This window comes from Anser anser (genome assembly GCF_964211835.1).
Source record: "Anser anser genome assembly, contig: HAP1_SCAFFOLD_561, whole genome shotgun sequence".
Lineage (NCBI taxonomy): Eukaryota > Metazoa > Chordata > Aves > Anseriformes > Anatidae > Anser > Anser anser.
The window spans coordinates 1-12,179 of NW_028153621.1; the positions used below are offsets into that span (position 1 = coordinate 1).

General features: G+C 70.6%; 1 protein-coding gene across 1 annotated transcript; it reads left to right on the forward strand.

The window, feature by feature from the left end:
• Window positions 1-518: 518 nt before the first annotated feature.
• Window positions 519-12,155, forward strand: LOC310891794 (transferrin receptor protein 2-like; the record flags this gene model as incomplete). Its single annotated transcript, XM_083854020.1, has 16 exons — window positions 519-730; window positions 821-955; window positions 1,791-1,899; window positions 1,991-2,113; window positions 2,839-2,956; window positions 3,303-3,438; window positions 3,905-4,047; window positions 5,247-5,366; window positions 6,464-6,546; window positions 6,640-6,703; window positions 6,825-6,892; window positions 7,006-7,082; window positions 7,185-7,269; window positions 7,786-7,998; window positions 9,521-9,661; window positions 11,522-12,155. 16 exons carry the CDS (start codon window positions 519-521, stop codon window positions 12,143-12,145), a joined length of 2,451 nt encoding a protein of 816 aa, XP_083710146.1. The 3' UTR covers window positions 12,146-12,155.
• Window positions 12,156-12,179: the final 24 nt, after the last annotated feature.

Here is a 12,179-nt window from a genome sequence, read left to right on the forward strand (position 1 = left end):
TGCCCACCCCTTGACCACGCCCACCCCTTGACCACGCCCACCCCTTGACCACGCCCACTCCCTTGACCACGCCCACCCCCTTGACCACGCCCACCCCCTTGACCACGCCCACCCCTTGACCACGTCCACTCCCTTGACCACGCCCACCCCTTGGCCACGCCCACCCCTTGACCACGCCCACTCCCTTGACCACGCCCACCCCTTGACCACGCCCACCCCTCGACCACGCCCACCCCTTGACCACGCCCACCCCTTGACCACGCCCACCCCTTGACCACGCCCACTCCATTGACCACGCCCACCCCCTTGACCATGCCCACCCCTTGACCACGCCCACCCCTTGACCACGCCCACTCCCTTGACCACGCCCACTCCCCTTGACCACGCCCACCCCTCGACCACGCCCACTCCCTTGACCACGCCCACTCCCTTGACCACGCCCACCACTTGACCGCGCCCACCCCCTTGACCGCGCCCACCCCCATTGGCCACGCCCACTCGAGGCTCCGCCCACCCCAATGGCCCCGCCCACCCCCCCCCCCAGGGCTGCTGGTGGCCGGGCTCGGGCACGCCCCCTGCGGGGCGGGGCGGGGGCGGGGCCTGAGCCGGGTGGCCCCGCCCCCGAGGAGGCGGTGGGCGTGGCCAGCGCCGAGGCCCCGCCCAGCTGGCCCCAGCTGCGGGAGCAGCTGCAGCGGCACCTGCGGGAGGAGCGCATCGAGGCCTGGGTGCGGTGAGCGCCCCCCCCTCTGACCTTTGACCTTTGACCCTTTGACCTTTGACCCCCGCTGACCTTTGCCCTCTGACCCCCCCCCCCCCGCAGGGAGGTGGCGGCGGGGCCGCACGGGCCGGGCTCGGCGCGGGGCCGGGCGCTGGCCCAGGGGGTGCTGAGCGCCATGGGCGCCGCGGGGCTGAGCCGCGCCTGGAGCCGCCCCCAGCGCCTGCCCCTGCCCACGCGGTACGGGGGGAGGGGGGGGTCGGGGGGCACGGGGAGGGGTCGGGGTCACGGGGAGGGGTCAGGGGTCTCGGGGAGGGGTCAGGGGTCATGGGGAGGGGACAGGGGGCATGGGAAGGGGACAGGGGTCATGGGGAGGGGTCAGGGGTCATGGGGAGGGGTCAAGGGGCACGGGGAGGGGTCGGGGTCACGGGGAGGGGTCAGGGGTCTCGGGGAGGGGTCAGGGGTCATGGGGAGGGGACAGGGGGCATGGGAAGGGGACAGGGGTCATGGGGAGGGGTCAGGGGTCACGGGGAGGGGACAGGGGGCATGGGAAGGGGACAGGGGTCATGGGGAGGGGTCAGGGGGCACGGGGAGGGGTCGGGGGGCATGGGGAGGGGACAGGGGTCATGGGAAGGGGTCGGGGTCATGGGAAAGGGTCAGGGGTCACGGGGAGGGGTCGGGGTCACGGGGAGGGGTCAGGGGGCATGGGGAGGGGTCGGGGTCATGGGGAGGGGACAGGGGTCACGGGGAGGGGTCGGGGGGGCAGGGCAGGGGGTGTTAGGGGTTGGGGGCCAGATGGCAGGGGGTCAGAGGTCAGGGGTCAGGGGAGGATTCGGAGGGGTCGCAGGGGTCAGAGGTCACAGGGCTTGGGTCACAGGGGTCAGAGGTCGCAGGGGTCAGGGGTCACAGGGGTCAGGGGTCACAGAGAGGGTCAGGGGTCGCAGGGGGTCTCAGGGGTCTGGGATCGGGTGCGCAGCTCGGGGGACTCGGGGGGGGACAACGAGGAAGGGGAGGGGCCAAGCCTGTCCCTGACCCTTGACCCCTGACCCCTGACCCTTGACCCCTGACCCCGCAGGGGGTCGCCGCCCTCGCTGCTGTGGGTGGACGCGGCCGGGCGGGAGCTGGAGCGCCTCCGCCTCGACCCCGACGCCTTTTGCCCCTGGAGCGCCGCCGGGAACGTCACGGTGACCCCCCCCGACCCTTGACCCCTGACCCCCCCTCCCCGCCGACCCCTGACCTCTGACCCCACTGACCCCTGACCCCCCACCCGCGCAGGGGGGGCTGGTGTACGGGCACTACGGGCGCCCCCAGGACCTGGCGCTGCTGCGCGCCCGGGGGGTGGCGCTGCGGGGCAGCCTCCTGCTGCTGCGCTTGGGGCGCGGGACCCCCGCCGCCAAGGTGGGGGGGGGGCACGGACACCTGGGGGGGGGCTTGGGGAGAGCTTGGGGGGGGTCTTGGGGGGGCCTTGGGGGTCCTGGGGGGGGCCTTGGGGGGCTTGGGGGGGTCTTGGGGGTGCTGGGGGGGTCTTGGGGGCCTTGGGGGGGCTCTAGGAGGGCCTTGGGGGGCTTGGGGGGGTCCTGGGGGGGCCTTGGGGGTCCTGGGGGGAGGCCTTGGGGGGCTTGGGGGGGTCTTGGGGGGGCCTTGGGGGCCTTGGGGGGGCTCTAAGGGGGCCTTGGGGGGCTTGGGGGGGTCCTGGGGGGGCCCTGGGGGGCTTGGGGGGGGCTCTATGGTTCCCTGGGGGTCCTGTGGGGGGCCGTGGGGGGCTTGGGGGGGGCTCTAGGGGGCCTTGGGGGGCTTGGGGGGGCCTTGGGGGGCTTGGGGGGCTTGGGGGGGTCTCTATGGTTCCCTGGGGGTCCTAGGTGGGTCCTAGGGGTCTTGGGGGGGCTCTGGGGGGGGGTTCTGGAGGTCCCGGGGGGGTCATGGGGGGGTCCTGGGGCTCCTGGGGGGGGTTCCTGGGGGGTCCTGGGGGGGGCCCTGGGGGGTCCCGGGGGGGTTCTGGGGTTGTCTCTGGGGGGTTCTGGAAGGTTCCTGGGGATCCGGGGGGTCCCTGGGGGGATCCTGGGGGGGGGGGGGGGTCGGTTTTTCAGAGGAGTTTTCTGGGGGGGGGGGGTCCCCAACCGTAGGTGGCGGCGGCGGAGGCGGCGGGGGCTGCGGGGGTGCTGCTGTACCCCCGACCCCCAGGACACGGCCGGGCCGGGGGGGGCCCCGGCGCTGGGGGGGGACACGGCCGTGTCGGTGCACGTGAGTGGGGGGGGGGGGGGGGTCGGGGGGGGGGCATTGGGGGTGTTTGGGGGGGGGACAGGGGGTTGGGGGTCCGGGGGGGGGGGAACGGGGGTGTGAGGGGGGATTTGGGGGGCATGGGGGGGGGGTCTCTGTGTTTAGGGGGGGTTGGGGGGGCACGGGGGGGGGTCTCTGTCTTTGGGGGGGGTTGGGGGGGCACTGGGGGGGGCTCTGTGTTGGGGGGGGCGCGGGGGGGGATTTGGGGGGGGTTTAAGGGAAGGTTGGGGGCTCCAATGGGCCTGGGGGGGGGGTTGGGGGGGGGTCGTAAAGGGGGGGGGTCAGGGCCTGATGTGCCCCCCCCCCCCAGGTGCAGGAGGGCTTGGGGGACCCCTACAGCCGGGGCTTCCCCTCCTTCACCGCCCGCGCCCCCCCCCGGCGCCCCCCGGGCTGCCGCGCATCCCCGTGCAGCCCCTGAGCGCCGCCACCGCCGCCCGCCTGCTCCGGTACGGCCCCCCCCCGTCACCTGGGTGCCCCCCCCCCCGGGGACCTGGGACCCCCCCATGTCACCTGGGACCCCCCCATCACATGTAACCCCCCCCCTTGACACCTGGGTGCCCCCCCCATCACCTGCGACCCCCCCCATCACCTGCGACCCCCCCTTTTATCACCTGTGACCCCCCCCTTTATCACCTGGGTGCCCCCCCCATCACCTGTGATCCCCCCCCTTGTCACCTGGGACCCCCCCCCCTTTATCACCTGGGTGTCCCCCCCTTATCACCTGTGCCCCCCCCCTTATCACCTGTGCCCCCCCTTATCACCTGCCCCCCTTATCACCTGCCCCCCCCTTATCACCTGTGACCCCCCCTTTATCACCTGGGTGCCCCCCCCTTATCACCTGCCCCCCCCATCACTTGTGCCCCCCCTTATCACCTGCCCCCCCTTATCACCTGCCCCCCCCCCCGTTATCAGGGAGCTGGGGGGGCCGCGGGCGCCCTGGGGGCTGCGGCTCCGTGCCCCGGGGGGGCGCCGGCTGCGGCTCAGCGTGGGGGGGGGGACGGCGCCGGGGACCCTCGCCAGCGTCTTCGGGGCCCTGGAGGGGCGGCTGGAGCCCGGTGAGGGGGCGTGGCCTCGGGGAGGGGGCGTGGCCTCGGGGAGGGGGCGTGGCCACTGGTGGGGCTTGGTCAAGTGGGCGTGGTCATCGGAGGGGGCGTGGCCAGGGTGGGGCGGGGTGGGTTCAATTAGGGGGGTGTGGCAGGAGGAAGGGGCGTGGCCAATGGTGGGGCGTGGCCGGGTGGGCGTGGCCATAAGGGTGGTGGGCGTGGTCTGGTGGGGGCGTGGCCGGCGTGGGTGGGGCAATGGGTGGGGCTAAAGGGGGTGGGGTTAAAGGGGGTGGGGCTAAAAGGGGTGGGGTTGGAGGGGGTGGGGTCAAATGGGGTGGGGTTAAAGGGGTGTGGCTAAAGGGGCGGGGCTTGGTGGGTGGGGCTAAAGGGGGCGGGGCTAAAAGGGGCGGGGTTGAAGGGGGTGGGGCTAAAGGGGTGGGTCTAAAGGGTGTGGGGTTTAAGGGGTGGGGCTAAAAGGGGTGGGGTTAAAGGGGCGTGGCTAAAGGGGTGGGGTTTGGTGGGTGTGGTTAAAGGGGGCGGGGCTAAAAGGGCGGGGCTAAAAGGGCGGGGCTAAAAGGGGCGGGGTTGAAGGGGGTGGGGCTAAAGGGGTGGGATTAAAGGGGCGTGGCTAAAGGGGTGGGGCTTGGTGGGTGTGGTTGAAGGGGGCGGGGCTAAAAAGGGCGGGGCTAAAAAGGGCGGGGCTAAAAAGGGCGGGGCTGAAGGGGGTGGGGCTAAGGGGGGTGGGGTTTAAGGGGTGGGGCTAAAGGGGTGGGGCTAAAGGGGTGGGGTTAAAGGGGGCGGGGCTAAACGGGGTGGGGTTAAAGGGGCGTGGCTAAAGGGGTGGGGCTTGGTGGGTGTGGTTGAAGGGGGCGGGGCTAAAAAGGGCGGGGCTAAAAAGGGCGGGGCAGAAGGGGGTGGGGCTAAAAGGGTGGGTCTAAAGGGGGTGGGGTTTAGGGGGTGGGGCTAAAGGGGCGGGGCTTGTTTTGTGGGCGGGGCTTGTTTTGTGGGCGGGGCTTATTTTGTGGGCGGGGCTTATTTTGGGGGCGGTGCTTATTTTGGGGGCGGGGCTTGCGTGAGGGCGGTGCCCGGGCAAGGAGGCGGGACCGTGTCGTGTCCCCCCCCCCCCCCGGGGGGGGGGCGTGGCTCGGGGCAAGGCGGGGGGCGGAGCCCCCCCGAGCCCCGCCCCCCCCGCGCCTTGTCCCCGCCCCCAGACCGTTACGTCATCGTGGGGGCGCGCCGCGATTCGCTGGGGCCGGGGGCGGCGGCCTCGGGGGTGGGCACGGCGCTGCTGCTGGAGCTGGCGCGCGCCTTCGCCGCCATGGGGCGGGACGGTGAGGGCGGGGCCCAAAAAGGGGGCGGGGCCAAAAGGGGGCGGGGCCAAAAGGGGTGTGGTCGTCGGGGGCGGGGCCAGAGGGGGCAAAGGGGCGGGGCCAGGGATCCCCGGGTGACCCCCGGGGGCTGCACGGCGCCGGTGTCACCCGTGTGTCCCCCCCCCCAGTGTCCTCGTGTCACCCCAGTTTGCTCCCAGTATAATCCCAGTTTGCTCTTGGGGCAACCCCAGTGCAAGCCCAGTGCAAGCCCAGTTTGCTCCCAGTGCAATCCCAGTTTGCTCCCGGTGCAATCCCAGTTTGCTCCCAGTGCAACCCCAGTGCAACCCCAGTGCAATCCCAGTTTGCTTCTGGTGCAATCCCAGTCTGCTCCTGGTGCAACCCCAGTGCAATCCCAGTTTGCTCCCAGTGCAATCCCAGTTTGTTCCCAGTGCAACCCTAGTACAATCCCAGTTTGCTCCCGGTGCAACCCCAGTGCAACCCCAGTGCAATCCCAGTTTGCTCCCAGTGCAATCCCAGTTTGCTCCCAGTGCAACCCCAGTGCAACCCCAGTACAATCCCAGTTTGCTTCTGGTGCAATCCCAGTTTGCTCCCAGTGCAACCCCAGTGCAACCCCAGTGCAATCCCAGTTTGCTCCCAGTGCAACCCCAGTACAATCCCAGTTTGCTCCCGGTGCAATCCCAGTTTGCTCCCAGTGCAATCCTAGTACAATCCCAGTGCAATCCCAGTTTGCTCCCAGTGCAATCCCAGTTTGCTCCCAGTGCAATCCCAGTTTGTTCTTGGGAAACCCCAGTGCCCCGGTCCCCCCCACCCCCATCCCAGTGTCCCCATGTCACTGGTGCCCCCATGTCCCCATTTTGTCCCCCCCCCCCCCCGGTGTCCCCATGTCCCCACATCCCCCCCCACGTCCCCACGTCCCCGTGCCCCCCCCCATGTCCCCCTGTCCCCCTGTCCCCATGTCCCCCCCCCCCATCCCGGTGTCCCCCTGTCCCCGTGTCTCCCCCCCATGTCCCCACGTCCCCGTGCCCCCCCCCATGTCCCCATGTCCCCATGTCCCCATCCTGCCCCCCCCCTCCATCCCCGTGTCCCCCCCCCCGCAGGCTTCCAGCTCCGCCGCTCGCTGCTCTTCGTCAGCTGGGACGGGGGCGAATTCGGGCACCTGGGGGCCACCGAGTGGCTCGAGGTGGGCGCGCGCGTCCCCCCCCCGACCCCCCCGATGTCCCCCCAGATGTCCCCACGATGTCACCCCCCCCCCCCCGCTGTGCCCCCCCCCCAGGGGTACCCGGCGCTGCTGCACACCAAGGCGGCCGCGTACATCAGCCTGGACCAGGCCGTGCTGGGTGAGCCCCCCCCCCCCCCCCCCGACACCTTGGGGACAGCTCTGTCCCCTTTGGGGACACCGTGCCACCCCCCCCGTGGTGTCACCCCCCCCCCCGGTGTCGTGTCCCCCCCCCCCCGTAGGTGACGACCGCCTGGTGGCCCGCAGCAGCCCGGTGCTGGTCAGCCTCATCGAGAGCGCCCTGCGCCAGGTGGGTGCCACCGCGTGTCGTCCCCCCCCCCGTGGTGACACGCGTGTCCCCAAGCCCGGTGTCACCCCCCCCGCCTTGGTGTCACCCCCCCCCCCGGTGTGTCCCCCCCCCAGGTTGACAGCCCCAACGAGAACGGGAAGAGCCTCTTCGAGCAGGTGACGCGGCCGGGGCGCGCGTGGCAGAGCGACGTGTGAGTCCCCAAATGTCCCCATATATTTTGGGGGGGTGGCACCAGTGTGTCCCCCCCCCCCCGGTGTCACCCCCCCCCTCGGTGTCACCTCCCCCCCCCCAGGATCCGACCGCTGTCCCCCGAGAGCGGCGCCTACCCCTTCACCGCCGCCGCCGGCGTCCCCGCTGTGGAGCTGTGCTTCGATGAGGTGTCCCCCCCGTCCCCCCCCCCCGTGTCCCCGTGACGTCCCCATGTCCCCCCGGTGTCCCCACGTCCCCCCCCCCGCCTCGTCCCCATGTCCCCGTGTCCCCAGTGTGCCCACATCTCCATGTCCCCGTGTCCCCATATCCCCGTGTCCCCAGTGTCCCCCCATGTCCCCATGTCCCCCCCGTGTCCCCAATGTCCCCCCGTGTCCCCATGTCCCCAATGTCCCCATGACCCCATCACTGACCACATCCCAATGTCCCCACGTCCCCCCCTTGTCCCCATGTCCCCCAATGTCCCCATGTCCCCCAGTGTCCCCAATGTCCCCATGTCCCCCCCACTGACCACATCCCGATGTCCCCATGTCCCCTTTGTCCCCATGTCCCCCAATGTCCCCATGTCCCTCCTTGTCCCCATGCCCCCTGATGTCCCCATGTCCCCACGTCCCCATGTCCCCCCCACGTCCCCCTGTCCCCCCGACGTCCCCCCACCCCGCTGACCCCCCGTCGCCCCCTCCCAGGCCCCCGGGGGGGGGTCGCGGGCGGCGCTGGGGACGCGCGAGGACACCCCGGAGCGGCTGCAGGGGCGGCTGCGGGGCCGGCTGCCCGCGGTGGCCCGGGCGGTGGCCGCGGTGGCCGCCGAGCTCCTGCTGCGGCTGGCCCACGACGCGCGGCTGCCCCTGGACCCCGGGGCCCTCGGGGACGCGCTGCTGAGGCGCCTGGCGCCCCTCCAGGTGGGGCTGGGGGGGGGACTGGGAGGGACTGGGAGGCACTGGGAGGCGCTGGGAGGCACTGGGATGGCGCTGGGGGGGACTGGGGGGGAGCTGGGAGGGACTGGGAGGCACTGGGATGGCGCTGGGAGGCACTGGGAGCATGCTGGGAGGTGCTGGGGGGAACTGGGGGGAGCTGGGAGGGCACTGGGGGGAAGTGGGGGGAACTGGGGGGAGCTGGGAGGGCACTGGAGGGAACTGGGGGGAACTGGGGGGAACTGGGGGGAACTGGGAGGCACTGGGAGCATGCTGGGAGGGCGCTAGAGGGAACTGGGAGGGAGCTAGGAGGGTGCTGGGGGGAACTGGGAGGCACTGGGAGGGCACTGAGGGGGACTGGGGGGAACTGGGAGAGTGCTGGGAGGCACTGGGAGGGCGCTGGGGGGAACTGGGGGGGACTGGGAGGCACTGGGATGGCACTGGGAGGCACTGGGAGGATGCTGGGAGGGCACTAGAGGGAACTGGGAGGCACTGGGAGGGCACTGGAGGGAACTGGGAGGCACTGGAATGGCGCTGGGGGGGACTGGGGGGGAACTGGGAGGCACTGGGAGGGAATGGGATGGCGCTGGGGGGGACTGGGGGGGAGCTAGGAGGGTGCTGGGAGGCACTGGGAGGCACTGGGAGCATGCTGGGAGGGCGCTAGAGGGAACCGGGAGGCACTGGGAGGGCACTGGGGGGGACTGGGGGGAACTGGAAGGGTGCTGGGAGGCACTGGGATGGTGCTGGGGGGGAACTGGGAGGGTGCTGGGAGGGACTGGGAGGCACTGGGATGGCACTGGGAGGCACTGGGAGCATGCTGGGAGGACGCTAGAGGGAACCGGGAGGCACTGGGAGGGCACTGGGGGGAACTGCGGGGAACTGGGGGGGAACTGGGAGGCACTGGAAGGGCGCTGGGGGGAACTGGGAGGCACTGGGGGGAACTGGGAGGAACTGGGAGGCACTGGGAGGGTGTCCCCATGTCCCCGCAGGCCCGCGGCGTGTCCCTGCAGGGGCTGTACTCGGGGTGATGGCTGTGTCCCCACCATGTCCCCATGATGTCCCCATGTCCCCACCATGTCCCCTCGATGTCCCCATGTCCCCACCATGTCCCCACGATGTCCCCGCAGGCCCGCGGCGTGTCCCTGCAGGGGCTGTACTCAGGGCGATGGCCGTGTCCCCATGTCCCCACGATGTCCCCATGTCCCCACGTCCCCCCCATGTCCCCGCAGGCCCGCGGCGTGTCCCTGCAGGGGCTGTACTTGGGGTGATGGCCGTGTCCCCATGTCCCCACAATGTCCCCACCATGTCCCCGTGTCCCCACCATGTCCCCATGTCCCCATGTCCCCACCATGTCCCCATGTCCCCACCACGTCCCCATGTCCCCACCATGTCCCCATGTCCCCACCATGTCCCCACGTCCCCATGATGTCCCCGTGTCCCCATGTCCCCACCATGTCCCCATGTCCCCACCATGTCCCCATGTCCCCATGTCCCCACGATGTCCCCGCAGGCCCGCGGCGTGTCCCTGCAGGGGCTGTACTCGGCGCGCGGGGATGTGGCGCGCGCGGCCGCGAGGCTGCGCCAGGAGCTGGAGGGCTCCGAGGGCTCCAACGAGCGCCTGAACCGCGGCTTCAACGCCCGCATCATGGCCGTGGGTGGCACTGGCCCTGTCCCCTGTCCCCGTCCCCTGGCCCTGTCCCCGTCCCCGTCCCTGTCCCTGTCCCCGTTCCCTGTCCCCGTCCCCTGTCCCCGTCCCTGTCCCCATTGACCCTGTCCCCGTCCCCACTGACCCCGTCCTTGTCCCCATTGACCCCATCCTTGCCCCCATTGACCCTGTCCCTGTCCCCTGTCCCCCGTCCCCTGTCCCTGTCCCCATCCCTGTCCCCATTGACTGTGTCCCCGTCCCCATCCCCGTCCCCACTGACCCTGTCCCCGTCCCTGTCCCCATACCCACTTACTCTGACCCTGTCCCCATCCCGATCCCCGTCCCCACTGACCCTGTCCCCGTCCCCATCCCTGTCCCCATTGACCCTGTCCCCATTGACCCTGTCCCCGTCCCCACTGACCCCGTCATTGCCCCCATTGACCCCGTCCTTGTCCCCATTGACCCTGTCCCCGTCCCCACTGACCCCGTACCTGTCCCCATCCCTGTCCCCATTGTCCCCGTCCCCATCCCTGTCCCCGTTGACCCCATCCCTGTCCCTATCCCTGTCCCCATACCCACTGACCCTGTCCTTGTCCCTGTCCCCATCCCTGTCCCCAATGACCCCATCTTTGTCCCCATTAACCCTGTCCCTGTCCCCATTAACCCTGTCCCTGTCCCTGTCCCCCTCCCTGTCCCCAATGACCCCATCCCTGTCCCCATTAACCCCGTCCCTGTCCCCATTGACCCTGTCCCTGTCCCTGTCCCCATCCCTGTCCCCAATGACCCCATCCTTGTCCCCATTGACCCCCTCCTTGCCCCCATTGACCCTGTCCGTGTCCCCATCCCCGTCCCCATTAACCCCGTCCTTGTCCCCATTGACCCCGTCCTTGCCCCCATTGACCCTGTCCCTGTCCCCATCCCTGTCCCCAATGACCCCATCCTTGTCCCCATTGACCCTGTCCTTGTCCCCATTGACCCCGTCCCCGTCCCCGTTAACCCTGTCCCTATACCTGTCCCCATTGACCCTGTCCCTGTCCCTGTCCCCATCCCTGTCCCCAATGACCCCATCCTTGTCCCTGTTAACCCCGTTCCCGTCCCCACTGTCCCTGTCCCTGTCCCCATCCCTGTCCCCATTAACCCCATCCTTGCCCCCACTGACCCCGTCCTTGTCCCCACTGACCCTGTCCTTGCCCCCATTGACCCTGTCCTTGTCCCCATTAACCCCATCCCTGACCCTGTCCCTATACCCATCCCCATTGACCCTGTCCCTGTCCCCATCCCTGTCCCCAATGACCCCATCCCTGTCCCCATTGACCCCGTCCCTGTCCCCATTAACCCTGTCCCTGTCCCTATACCTGTCCCCATTGACCCTGTCCCTGTCCCTGTCCCCATCCTTGTCCCCAATGACCCCATCCTTGTCCCCATTGACCCTGTCCTTGCCCCCATTAACCCCGTCCCTGTCCCCATCCCCGTCCCCATTAACCCCCTCCTTGTCCCCATTGACCCCGTCCCCGTCCCCATTAACCCTGTCCCTGTCCCCATTGACCCTGTCCCTGTCCCTGTCCCCCTCCCTGTCCCCAATGACCCCATCCCTGTCCCCGTTAACCCCGTCCCTGTCCCCATTGACCCTGTCCCTGTCCCTATACCTGTCCCCATTGACCCTGTCCCTGTCCCTGTCCCCATCCCTGTCCCCAATGACCCCGTCCTTGTCCCCATTGACCCCGTCCTTGCCCCCATTGACCCCGTCCTTGCCCCCATTGACCCTGTCCCTGTCCCTATACTCGTCCCCATTAACCCCGTCCTTGTCCCCATTGACCCCGTCCCCATCCCCACTGACTGCGTCCTTGTCCCCGTCCCCGTCCCCAGGCGGAGGCCTCGCTGCTGTCCCCCTTCGTGTCCCCGCTGGCCGCCCCCTTCCGCCACGTCCTGCTGGGCCGGGGGGGGCACACGCTGCCCGCGCTGGCGGCCGAGCTGGGGGGGGGGACAACCGGGGAGGGGGGGACACCGGGGGGGGGGACACGGGGCCGCCTGCGCCTGCGCCTGGCGCTGCTGGCCTGGACCCTACAGGGCACGGCGGGGGCACTGGCGGGGGACGCGTGGGGACGGGGGGACGCGTGGGACCGGCGGGGGTGGGGGGACAGCGGGGACAGCGGGGACGTTTGGGACTATGGGGACAATGGGGGCGGGTGGGGTCATGGGGACAGTGGGGACAATGGGGACATTGGGGCCACCTGGGACTATGGGGACGGGTGGGGCCCTGGGGACAGTGGGGACATCGGGGACCTTTGGGACTATGGGGACAGTGGGGACAGTGGGGTCAATGGGGACAATGGGGTCAGCGGGATCAATGGGGACAACGGGGTCAATGGGGACAACGGGGTCAATGGGGTCAATGGGGACAATGGGGACAACAGGGTCAATGGGGTCAATGGGGTTAATGGGGACAATGGGGTCACCCAGGGCCCCCCCGGCACCTTGGGGCCCCCCTGAGACAGCCATGGGCGGGGCTACGGGGCGGCAAGGC